Genomic DNA, 13,834 nt, shown 5'->3' with positions numbered 1-13,834 from the left:
CGGATATACATTTTTTTGAAACTAAACCGGAAGTAATACTGTCGCTAATCAAAAATATCAGAAACTAGAGCAACTTATAAAAATAATCTGCAAGCAAAAATATTTTTTTTATTTTTCCAATCGATATCTACATATTTAAGCTCGCGCTTTTGCATAAAAAATCAATTTTTGTAATTAAATTATTTCTCCACAAGTATATTTGCATAAAATATTCATTAAATGTGTGGCATAATTTTCTCATGAATTTTTATATACCACAAACACGTATACAGGTGGGTATTTATGTGCTACACTTGCCCAAAAAAGCCCATAACAACAAAATATATCGTTTGCTGCCGATTAGTAGTTCTTTTTGTTATTTTTATTTGTATTTTTTTCCAATGTCGCTCAATTAAATATTCAAAGCCGAGCCGAAATAGAAACCAGAGAAGAAACTTTAATTGGCTGTTGGTATTCAGCCTATGCCATTTTTGTTTGTAGGCATGATTTTGAGTTTAATATAAAGCAATTTAATTCAATCGGAACTCATTATGCAAATTTTTGTTGTAAAACACCACAATTGTGGTTAGTTTTGTTTTTGGAAGTTATCAGTTACAACTGCTGATTGTGGTGGAAGGAAAAAAATGGTTACGAAAAAATGTTAAGTAAAAAAAAATATATTCTTTTACAATATAAAAAATTTATAAACAAGAAAACAAAATAAAAATACAAAGAATATCAAAAAAATTGTATAAAAAAAATAATTAAATCATATATTTTTATTGACAAAAATATTTTTAATAAAATGTTTTTAATATTGAAAAAAAAATACATTACCACCAACCAAGCAAATATTATCAATCAAAAAGAAAAAACCATTCAACAATTTGTGGCTGCCAAATTAGTCAACGCTCAACCTGCTACCAGCTTATTGCTGCTGTATTGACCACCAACAACAGCGAAAGCTTCGCCAAAGCCAGTGGCTGGGCATTTTTCTATTCGCTTCAAGCTACCAAGTGCTGCTGGCTCTTTGCCATAAACATACCTGCCATATTACTATCGTAAGCTGTTGTTTGTATGTTGTTGTTTGTATATGTTTGTGTACATTTACATACATATATATGTGCCTTATGACGCTAAGTGGGAAAACTTTCACAAAAATCAAATGCCCTCCAATGCGCTCGAGTATTTGTATCAGCTAAATTTTCTTATAACCAATACAAGTTTGTGCGATTGCTTTCGAGTTGTTTGGTGGCTTATGCTAGTTTGGACCGCTTGCTTTTTACTCATAATTAAGTGATTTACATAGCGGAATGAGCAGTTTTTTCTCTTCCTCTAATGCTTTTTTCTGAGAAATTGAAATGAAATTATTGAAAAATTCAAAAGGGAAATTTTTCGGTTTGAGATAAGTGTGTGTGGAAAGCAGGTTATTATTCAGTTATGCATAATTTGATATGCAAATATTTAAGTTCAAATGTGTAATGTCGAAATTTTATCAACAAGTTCGTGACTTAAGTCTTTTGTTGTTTTTGGTTTGGTGTTTTGTGTATTTATTGCGCTGGGTTAAGGAATTTGTTTTGTATGTGGTTTACATGTGCAGCTGACAATTTTTTGGTTTTTTTCATTCAGAGAAGTATTATGATTATTGTAAAATAAAAAAAATATATGCGTTTTAAATATTTTTAAATTTTTTTAAACACATATTTTTTAATGATTTTTTTTTATTCCTATACAAGCTATTTCAGAAGAGTATGTTTTATAATTATTGTACAAAAAATATATATTAAATACATAAATTAAATAAATATCTTTTTTTCAAAATTAAGTTATTAATTTTTTTATTGATTTTTTAATTTTTATTTATTAATTTTTCTTATTTTGTATTATTATTTTTTTGTTTTTTTTTTATGCGGACTTATTATTACTTTTTTTTTAATTCTATCAACTTTCTTGCTTATTTTCTGTAGAAAAATCAGTTTACCGTATTCAGCGGTTTATTTTCGTCCATTATATAACACTTCTATTATTCTAAACTCCACCATAGTGTTCAGCAGCAACGTTATAATATTACTTCAAGTCATTAAAATATAAGCTGATTACATTTCCTGGTAGCAAACCAATAAGACTTTATGTAAACACATTACATTTACTCGTATATACATTTTTTCTTTGAAATTTCATTGTCATTGATATGCTTGTGATGAATTAAAAATCGACAATAAAGACCGGTCTCATCTAACAACCAATGTGGTGTGCGTAATTTTATGTTGTGGTAGGAGATTTGATGGAGAATAGAGAGAAAAGTGTTAAAAAAAATTAATATTAAAATGCACAAAAATATATGTATATTGAATTTTAAGTATTAATTTTTTTTTCAAAATTTTTTTTTTTTTCAAAATTAAAAATCTAATTTTTTTTCCATTTTTATTTTTTTAATTAATTAATTTTTATTTTTTTAATTTGGAATTTTCCAAATTTTTTTTTTTTAATTTGGAATTTTCCAAAAAAAAAATTTTTTTAATTTTTTCTTCATTTTTTTCTTTTTTACATTTTTTTCTTTTGACCTACTGGCAGCTTCCCAAAAACAAAATTGTTTTTTGTGAAAAATTTTACACTTCGGAGTGGCTTAAAGAGCTTACTTCTTACAAATTCGCGTATAATTTTATGCCAATAATACACTCATAGCAAGTCTTCCTTTCGCTCAAAGTGCTATAACTGCTGCTGAAGCTCTACTCAATAGCCGATGTAGTCCTTAAATGCCACAATTACACAACATATAGTACTATTGATTACCGAGCAGGGCTACAAAGTACGTGCCTAAGAAATTAAAGCGCCCTACTGTGTTACTTATGTTTTTAAAGCCGTCGCTAGCTAGCCCTGCTATGACGCGCGGCGCCTTTAAAGTCATATAATGGCAGCAATGCCGGAAAGGACACGTTCGCACGTGGCAGCATGACATGCTGAACATTTCAAATCGAAGTATTTCTAATCTCACAAGCGGCTTTCACTACATGCCTTGCAAGCGCTCTTATGTATGTGTATTTGTATATACATATGTATCTGTATGTTTATGTGTGTGTGCTGCTAAGATTGTAATCCCACACTTCCGTGTTTTTGCTTTGTTCCTCCACCGCTGATTTCCTGCTCGCGCTTATCAGTGATTTATTGTAAATAAAAAGCGAAAATATTTCTCGACATGAAAACGAAAGTCATCATCGGATATAAATCACTCGGTAATTTCTGTTGAGTCCAATGACTGTTTGCATATTTATACAAAAATGGATTATGGTCGGTAACCTTTATTGTTGTTTATATGTTGTTGTTGTTGTTCGGCTAGCACACGTTTAGTCACGCTTCGTTGACCACACCGCCAGCTTTGCTGCACTATTTACATAGCCACAAGCATATTGCTATATTAAAATGACATAAGTACGTCCTTGTGTGTGTGTGTGACTAGTTGAATGCCCACCATTTATTTTATTATATCATAACATTTAATTAGCATAAATTGTATGGAAATCATATTAATGGGAAAAAAAACTAAAACGGAAATTTTAATAAAAATTTAATTGTGGAGGGGTGAAGAGCGAAAGAGTGTGTAAAAGCGCGAGAAATATCTGCCTCATCTGGTTGGTTATATTTTTATGTGCTAAATAGGATATAGTAAGTTTGCCACGAAGATAATGTAATCAGAATTAAATGTCTCAATGATCAGAGTGATAGGTAGAGTCAATTTTACCATCCTGTCTGTATATATTGAAAATAGTCACTCAGTTTTTGAGCTATCGATCTGAAATTTTGCACAAATACTTTTATCCTCAAGAAGCTGCTGATTTGTCAAAACTGTTGATATCGGACAACTATAGCCTACAGCTGTCATACAAACTGAACGATCGGAATCAAGTACTTGTATGAAAAACTTTTTCATTTTACGAGATATGCTCACGAAGTTCGGCATGGATTATTGCTTTAGCCAATAATACAATCTCTAAAGAAATCGTTCAGATCGCATCACTATAGCATATAGCTGCCATACAAACTGAATGATCAAAGGCAAGACAAAGTTATTTTTATAACCGTTTATGCTGTAAAAATGCACCTGTGTAGGGTATTATGACTTCGATGCAGCCGATGTAAACATTTTTTTCTTATTTGGATTAAATAATTTACCGTTTTCCACTTCAAACAGCGCTCTGTTGTCATTTATGTTGCAGCGCCCACATTCACTTGTTGCTTGTATGTATGGCTATGTGTGTGAGTGTGTCTACCCAAGATAGTCGCGCGACTAAGAAAAAATCATTTTGAAGAGTTAATTAATATTTTCATTACATTTTTTATTGACCGTTTTCAGCGCCGCTAACGTTGACAAGCGACATGCAACAAACGCCTACTTGAGCTTGGTTTCCTTCATTTAAGTTTGCTTATAGAGCGGCTGGGCTTTAACACCAACAATAAAAATGAAGAAAAAAATAAATGTATGTGTGTTGATGAAAAACCGAAAGCGTTTGGTCATTTACCTTCCGGTTGGTCAGTTGAGCATCGCGTTGGCGGTTTTTCATTTTCGCTTGCCGCACAGCGGTACAAAATGACACAACAACAATAAGAAACCGCATTGGAAAATTCCTCATAATTTCAGTTTTGTCTCTCAGGCATTCATTTATTTTCCGTTATTAATATTTTTAATTGCATTTTGAGTTGTTTGAGCTGCAGCAGCTGTGCATTCTCATAGCTGCTGTTAGTCGCTATCGTCTGTTGGCATTCATTCATTTGCCGGCTGCCGGCCGCTGCATGGGCGGAAGTGCGTGTGACGCCACAAACCCACGTTAAGTGTTCAATTTATATTCGATTTAACTTGAAGCAACTATTGTCACTTGTATTTTTGTTTCGAAAATTTCAATTAAGCGCCCATAAAGCCCTCAAGCAAATATTATTTTTAATGAACCCGATTTAATTTAAGTCAGTTAGTCGTGGGTATTTGAGGCCTACACAAGTGTCGCTTTGAGTTTAATTGTTAAAAATATAGTTTTTGTTGTTTTTTTTTTTAATAGTAGGCGGTTTCTAAGTGGTGACGCACTTCATTTAACGATCTCTACTGGTCAACATTTATTTTTAGTTTTATTTTTTAGTCTTCAGTAGCGCAATTAAAGCGATTGCTCAAAGTCATTATGGGTAAATTTAATATGCGATTGTATTTGTAAGTCTGAGTAGTCGAGTTCGTTGCTTAAGTCTTTCGTTTCTGATGCAGGAAAGTTGGCTGTTTATATTTTTGAGCAAAAATTTGGTTTCTACCAGTAAGGAGTAGAGAAATCGATAATTTTCAAGGCTTCAAAGTCAAAATTACTTCGTTTTTATGTTAAAATCATTCCTTATAGACATGTTCATATATTGGTTGAGCTAAACATTTCTTGAGATTATGGATCTGAGAAGAACTTTATGTATTCTTTGGTATCTGAAGCACAAAAACTCATTCCGAAAATGCGAACCTTGAATACCTTAGTTGGTGGAATTACTACTCCTAGCGACACATGAATAACACTTATGAGTTTTTTTAACAAAACTATAGTCGCCCTTTTGTCTTAGCAATTTTTTTTTCTGTTCCAGTCGGGGAATATCTAAAAATAAGTGCAATTTGGATTGCTAATTTATTTTTAAATTTTTTCTGAAAAAAATTAGTAAGAAAAAGGAGGCACCACAGCTTTTTGTTAAAGAAAAGTCTGTGCCTCAGTTGTACTTCCAATCTCAGCCTGCCTGAGTGCCTCCATTGCCTATTTATTTAGCTATTACTGTCATATCATATGCACTGAGATTTGTATATCCAAATCAAGTGAACTTGTATTATTTTTAAGGTAATTTTTCCAGCTGCCCAAAATGGTGCAACGAATGTGTGTAATTAGTGTTATTAGCAAAGGTATTGTATGAGTCAGATAGCCTCCTTTTATATAAGGTTATGAACGATTTGCTATGCCTTTTTAAGAGTTAGCAGTAAAATGTTGATTGTAAAGAATTTGGATTTATTTAGACACTTTTTTGTGATTTCTTTTTAGTTTTTTATTTTAATTTTTATTTATTTCATATTTTTTATTAATTTTTTTAGACAATATTGCAATATTTTTTAAATGTGAGATTTTACGTATTTTCTTTTTATATATTGCAAAAAAAAAATATTGTGTTTGTGTCAATAAAATTGTTTTTATATTTATATTATATGTTCGAAAAATAAAACATTTGATAATTAACAATAACTAATTAAAAAATAATGCTAATCATTAATATAAATGAACTCTGTTTTTAGAATAAAAAATTTCTTTGATTTCTAAAAATAAAGTTTTTTTAAGTATTCTTTAAAAAAAAATATTTTTCTCATACCAAAAAACTCTTTGTGAATCCTATAAAGATTCGTACGTTTGAACAAAAGCTACTATCCCGCATTATTCGTAAGAAGCAAAGCATCAAGGTTATATTTTAATTAATATTGCAGCTAAAAAGTAGCAAATCATAATGAGTTCGCGTGATTGCTGCAGATAGAGTGTACGTATTTTTTTGCTCTGGAAGATGAGCAAATATAAAATAGCATTTATGTACTCAGAGTTTCATACATATATGTATGTATGTATCGTAGATACAATATATGCATAGCTAAAACTAAAATCCGGAATCATACTTTTATGTTGTGTATAATACATATACATATACATTTTCACCCCCACCACACTGCCAACATATCTATGTAGCTTCTTTGGAATGTGATTGTAGTTTGCTATTACTGCCTTTTGTCTCCACCTTTGCTTGCTATATTATTTCATTATTAAACAATCACTTTGTTTTACTTTGGTAGCAACTGGAACCAACTTCTCTCTGTCACTACTCACATTTCATTATTTATTGTGCGCAGGCGTGCAGGCACATACTTACAATTTTGCAAATATCTATACAAATGTTCACATATATCATATAAATAATGCTTAGCAAATACAACTTGCATCATTCGCAAAGTCACTGTATTTGTTTCAGTTGCAAATCGAAATAATATACGCTTTGAATTTTGCTTGCAAATTTCTCTGATACAAAAGACTTAAGCGTGAAACTCGTCTGCAAATATACTTACATATAAATAATTAATATAATATTTATTTGCAGAACTGGTTTAGTGATTCATTAAGAGATATACGAGACATTTAGATTGTTTATGAAACAGCTAAAATTTTGAAAAAAGATATTTTTTTTAAATTCGAATATATGTGTATATATGCATATTTTTACTCATTTGCAATTCGAATAATTATGCAATTTTTTTTTGCTTAACTTGACAAATTGTGTGATATAGCGCATTTCAAAAACATTTCCTAATTCCCGAAATTTCGGGATTCGGCCAAAAAATACAAATTGTGTGAAGTACCGCATTTAGGAAAACAATTTTAAAACCCGAAATTTCGGGATCTCGATGCATGTAGTTCGGGATTCTTAAAATAAAAGCACATTCGTGTGAAATATCGCATTTAAACAAAATTTTAAAATCCCGAAATTTCGGGATCGCGAAGAATGTAATTCGGGATTCTAAAAGAATTGCAAATTTATATAAAATAATGGATTTCAAGAACATTTTTCCAATTCCGAAATTTCGGGATCTCAAATAAGGTTATTCGGGACACCAAAATTTGTGTTTCATTCTTTCAATTTAAAACATACTCATTATTAATTTAAAAAATATATTAATGCTTCTAATAAAAAATTTTGCTAATTCGAAAACTTTCGTAATATACATAACTAAACTGATATTATTTTAAATAAAATAAAATTATAAATTTTAATTTTCGAAACTTTTTCTTTAAATAAATTCCATAGTTACTTTCTAATTTTATAGAGATTAACGTTAAGTATTTTACTTCTATCTAATGCGAACTTTCTATATGTGTATGTGTGTATAAATGTATGTAGATATGTACCTAATAATATGCGCATGAAATAAGTACTCTGGCTTATATGCTCGCCACTCCCATTCACCGAGGCGACGAGTGTTCATTGCTCTAATTTCAGCACATTTCCAATTTGGCTGTGCACTTTTAAATTACAGCGTAGAGCGCACGTAAGGCAGCTCAAACGCTTGTCGGCTACTTGACCAGTTCTCTGGCAAGCGGCTTGCTCTTTGTCTGATTTCTGATTTTTTTTTGTTGTTGGCTATCTACCTCTTCATACATATATGTATGTATGTATTTCAATGCTTGGAGTGCAGCTGGACATTTGGCCATTTGGGCGACCGGTTGCCCACTGCCGTTTTGTTAACTGTCGCCCGTCCATCTAGCTTGCGCCCGCTCGTGCTTGCCTTAGCTATTTGCGAGCCTTTTGCTCGACTTTTAGTGCGGACACCACAATTTTCGTTTGTGATTTTGCAATTGCTGTCAGTCACTTGAATTTGTTGCTGCTTTCAATGTAATTATTTTACTATTTTTTTTATATACCTTTTGCTGCCGTTATAACTTGGTGCAACTGCCAACTGCTGCCATAAAATATTCGTTGTCGAAAGAAACGAGTTTAGATATTTTGTTAAGTCGCTCGGATTTGGTCAACTTTGTGTGTTCAAAGTGACAGTTACAGATTTAATACAGATTAAGTTTCGACTTGGATTTCCTACTACAGCAACAAAAAGCAACAACTAGTGTTGCCAGCTAGTTGAATGTGTGTTTCTTTGTAAATTTTTATAGTTTATAGTTTTTTGCATATATTTTATGCGTCTTGAAATTGTTTTTTTTTTAATTTAGAGTTTGGGTTTCAAACGTTTGACATATCCAGTATCAGTAATTTATTTTTCTTTCAGCCTTAAAATTGTTTATTATCTACTTACTTAGCTCCAAACTGAGTTGCTTAAATCTTTCTCAATATAAGATAAGCTTGATTCAGGCTCAAACTCTAGTCAGCTTGCTGCTTGTCACAATAATTTATATTATTATTTAAGTGACTATCAAGGCGTGAGCGTGATAAGTTTGCCTTCGGTTTTTAATAAGCATGTATAATATATACTGACTGTATTTAATTTGTTTTTTGTTTTTTTTTTTGATTTCTCAATTATTTTGCATGAGCGCTCTTATCATTTTAATCACTTTTTCCAGTTTGCAGCATAAAATTGGCCAATTTGCATACATTTGCAAAAGTAATTTGTTAATATAATTCATGTAGGTTCACAATACACTGTTGTATGAATGGTTAACGAACGAGTTCGTTGCTTAAGTCTTTTGCTTGAGTTGGTTTATTTGCTTATTTGGCCTCATTGGGCGGTATATTTTGAGGAATATTATTTATTTGTTTTGAAAAAAGTTAAAATAAAACAATTTTTATTGAATAAATTCGAAAAAGGTTGATGTTTTATAAAGATTTGACGAAAATTTTACTAAAATGTAATAAAAATTTGAAATTCAAAATTATGAATACATTTGAATTATGATAATATGAAGGAAAGTTAACTTATTGAATTTATTTAATAACAAGAAAAAAACTTAACTCTGGCTGCATTGCTGTAAAAGTACCCTTTTAAAGCATTTCTTATGGCATACAAGTGTATAAAGAGACTTCAAACTTGATATTGCTCGATCAGTTTATATGACAGCTATATGTTATAGTCATCTGATCTGAATTATTTGTTTGCAGATTATAGCATTATTTTGCAAAAGTATTTAAGCCAAATTCCGCTAAGATATCTTTTGAAATAAAAAGTTTTTCATACAATAACTTGATTTTGAGCGATCAGTTTATATGACAGCTATATGCTATAGTGGTCCAAACTAAGTCTATTCTTCGCTTATTAAGGTTTTGCTTGGATAATAATTTATGCCGAATTTCGCGTATATATATCTTCTAATAAAAAAGTTTTCAGTACAAGTATTAAATTTTGAGCGATTAGCTTATATGACAACTATATGCTATAGTTATCTGATTTGAGCAATATATTCGGAGATAACTGTATTATATTGGACAATAATCCAGGCCAAATTTCGAGATGATATCTTGTCAAGTAGAGAAGTTTCCATACAAAAACTTGATTTTCATTAGTCAGTTTATAGGGCAGCTATACTATGTAATGGTCCGAAGTGAACAGTTTGTGCAGAAAATGTAGCATTATCATTGAGAATAATCTATACTGAATTTTGTGAAAGTTCTTGGTCCAATAGAAAACTTTTCCAAAGAAAAATTAGATTTTGATCGTGGTAAACTTAATAAGCACTGAATTCAGGGTTTCCTATATTTCCTATTTTTTTGGATACAAAAATTTTAGATTTACAAAATAAAAAACTAAAGTACTATACCAAAAGTAGTAAACTGAATTATTTTTTTTTCAACCAAAATTTACTAAATTTTTCAACTTGTTTTATATGTATATGTCTAGTACTAATATATTTCTAATCTCATCCAAGCCATATGAATAATATTTTCAACACTTTTACCATAAAACCAAATAGTGTCACAACTCGTGTTCATGTAAATTGCCAAACACGATTTATTACACTGAATTTTACCTAAAAATTCAATCAACTCGAACAAAGCCCTCAAAATGCCTACAACACACAAAGAAGCAACAACAAAAAGCACTACCAAAGAACTATCTGTCGAAGAATTTAATGAAAAAACCAAATTTGCCTATCAAAAATGCCTACAGCCGCCAAAAAAAATGTATACAACAAAGAAATAAATGAACTTACACCGAAAATGATATACAAGCAGTCAAATTCAACACTTGAAACCGACTTTTTGTTACAACTTTTTGCTTTTAGCCTTTTTTCAAATGAATTTTTTATACGATTTTTTGTTGAAGTTTCGGTAGACTTTTTTCATTTTCGGTTGATTTTCCCTTCATTGGTAAGTGGTGCGTGCCAGCATCATATAACAGCATAAACAATGCAACAGATACTTTGAAAAGTATTCAATAACTGGCGTGTCCATGAAGCAAAGGCGCAGCTGCGCGCTGAAAGTTAGAAAAAAATTTATAAACATGTATAAAAATCTCGAATCTTAAAAGATTTGAGGTTAATCAACGGCACACAGTTCAGTCAAGAGTAAAGCGAATAGACACAATAAATTTTTTTTGGGACTCAACAACAAAATGGCGGCGAAAAGACGCGCGGGCTAAGTGTTTAGAAAAAACGAAGTGGAAAAAATCAAAATACAACAACAACAACAAAAGAAAAAGAAAAACAAGCAAAGAGAAACGTAAAAAACAGCAGACGATAGAAAAAACGAATGCGAATGAGCAGCTAGAAGCAAACCAAAAACATAAACACTTATGTATTAGAAGCCACACACACACACACATGTACATGCAAGCTAATAGTCTACATCTAATAAGATACCTAAGCGCATGCTAAGATGCAAAAAATAATGTTGCTGACCCGCCAGCAGCTGCAGCAGCACGAAATGTGTGTATATGAAACGATCAGCAACACATTTGCAAAGAAGCTGACAGCAAAACAGGAACAACACAAAGCAATAGCCACACACACACATACATATACATACATATGTACGTATTAGCAGCCGATTGAAACGCGCCAAACCTAAGCGAAGTGCCAAAGCAATCAAAAAGCATTTGAAACAATTGGCCTGAAACCTTTCAATAGCTAGCTGCTTGCCTGCCTGAGTGGCTTGGTTTGACAAAAACAAAAGCAAAACTAGGCAGCAAATTTCAGAAAATTCGACAAGTCAAAAAGCGTTAAGTTAAGCCATAAAATCATAGCAACAACAACAAGCAGCTTTTAAGTATCTCCTTTGTGCGCTATAAGTAGCATGTATGTGTGTGTATATTACGCTATATGACTGTGTGCAGAAAGAAGGAAATCAAAAGTCTGCAACTTCAGCATTGGCCGAGCGCTTTTGCCCGCAAATTCGAAGGTAGATAAGCAAATGACAAAAAACAAGCAACAACAACCAACAGCAGTAACTCCAGTCTACACCAAATGAACCTTTCTGGCTGCAAAGCGCTCATATACACAAATACATAGAGATGTGTGCCTTTAAGCCAACGCGCACTCCATTGTTCGACCGCCTTACTGCCAAGCTACCCAACTCGACTGCCTGTCTGCTGGCTGTTTGCTGTTTGCTTTCAGCTTGAGCTGTCTGTTGTTTGCTGGCTAAGCCAGTGAGCTGTTGTTCTTGCTGTTGTATGCGACTCTATGCTGGAAAAGCTTTTTTGGCACAACCAATTCAGCTGCGCAACACCAAAGCAACTACAAAAACTGTACCTACTTTCCAAAGACCCCAACAGTCGCGGCAGCGACGTTAGCGGTGGCAGCTTCAAAGTTGCTGAGCAACAAATGTTGCGACTGATAAGTACATGTTCTGCCCCAGCCACAAGCAACTTCAGCTTGTGGTGTTGGGGTAAAGCGTTTGGCCACTTCGCGGCACAGAAACCAGTTTTCTTGACGTGTCGTTCCCCGCTGTGGTGGCTGTGACTGTGGCGAATAGGGAAAACACACATACGTACACATATACAATATATATTTATAGTTGACTAGATATGTAGCTGTGCATATGCAGCAGCCAATCTCAAACTCTTCGCTTAACTCTTTTGCTGTACGCTTTAGCTTTTACGAAAATCGTCTACACAGCGTTGCTCCGTCGAGTTCTGTTGTGCGCCGAGGCTTTGTATGAAAACAAAAAACATGGCCGCCATAAAAACTCGTTTGACTCACTCGATACGGTAGAGTGTAATCTAAAGTGACTGACTTGAGAAAATACTCGAGACAAAGCACGAAATACGAAGACCTAATGCTTTGCTTGGCAGCCAAACCTTTATATGATTTCTTTACTTTTTTACTTTGCCTTTGTGTTTTACCTACTACATGCATACATGTATGTATAAATATTAATATGTATTTGTGTTAAACAATTTTATTTCATATTTCCTTTACTATTCTTTGCTTGCAGGTCTTATGGCACTTGGACGCCTTTCGTCGTTCATTTCGCACCCTCAATCATCACATTTGCTGCGGTCAAGATTGTATATTCTGTGCACTGAAGGTAAGTGAAGACAATTTATGTTCCACCATACAGACATTTATGTTGTTATTTTGGTTTTAAGTTGTATATGTGTGTGTTTGAGTTCGGGTATGCATGAGTTGTGGATATCCACATTACGATCGCTTGCGTCTAAAAGTATGCTAAGTTTTCTTATCCTCAACTGTGTTTTCATATATTATGTGGCATGCATTGTAAGATCGTTGTGAATCTTAAACTTCATTTACTGATATTCATTGGGCTAGACATACAAAATTTACTGCTTCGCTGTAAAGTAGATTAGAAAAATGCTGCTTAGGAATAAGATCAAACGAATTGTGAAGTTAAAGATGATTTTGAATGCGCCAGTAGTTAAATTTGTGGAATGTAAACTTAGTTGTGGCATAGTTATAGGCAAGATTATAGATTCTTTAATGAAATTGTGTGTATGTATTTTAATACAATATATATTTTTGAAAAGTTATGTTTAATATTATGGAATAATTTCTATTTATTTAATTCAATTTTATTTTTATTTAATTTTTTTTTAATTCTGTGTTTTCAGTCTTATCTGCGACGTTAAGGCCAAAATTCGACAAGATTCAAAAAATTTACTTTAAAAATATTTTTTAACAGTTATAATTATTAATGGTAAATAATTTTCTTCAGTGTGTTACCCCGTTTTTCGGTCTTCTATAGGCTAAAACTCGATAAAATCCAAATACATTTTATTATAAAAGAATTTAATGGACTATAAGACTCTCAATTTCAAAATCTTTTCATCCAACTAATGTATAAATATATATATATTATATTTTATTCGCATTTTTTGACACCTAACTACTTATTTAGCAATAAACTGGAAGACGGACCTCAT

At 32.1% G+C, this 13,834-nt stretch overlaps 1 protein-coding gene across 2 annotated transcripts in view; it reads left to right on the top strand.

Moving 5' to 3' along the window:
• LOC105227501 (uncharacterized) overlaps positions 1 to 13,834 on the top strand; it is a 157,179-nt gene that overhangs the window by 86,413 nt on the left and 56,932 nt on the right. For both annotated transcript variants that reach the window (XM_049455335.1, XM_049455336.1), the window contains one exon: positions 12,889 to 12,981. In XM_049455335.1, the coding sequence (XP_049311292.1) occupies positions 12,889 to 12,981 (93 nt within the window). The remainder of the gene's footprint in view (positions 1 to 12,888; positions 12,982 to 13,834) is intronic.

Source organism: Bactrocera dorsalis, chromosome 4 (assembly GCF_023373825.1).
Source record: "Bactrocera dorsalis isolate Fly_Bdor chromosome 4, ASM2337382v1, whole genome shotgun sequence".
Classification (NCBI taxonomy): domain Eukaryota; kingdom Metazoa; phylum Arthropoda; class Insecta; order Diptera; family Tephritidae; genus Bactrocera; species Bactrocera dorsalis.
Note: the sequence above shows the minus strand (reverse complement) of the source record. Positions and strands in the feature narration are given on the sequence as shown.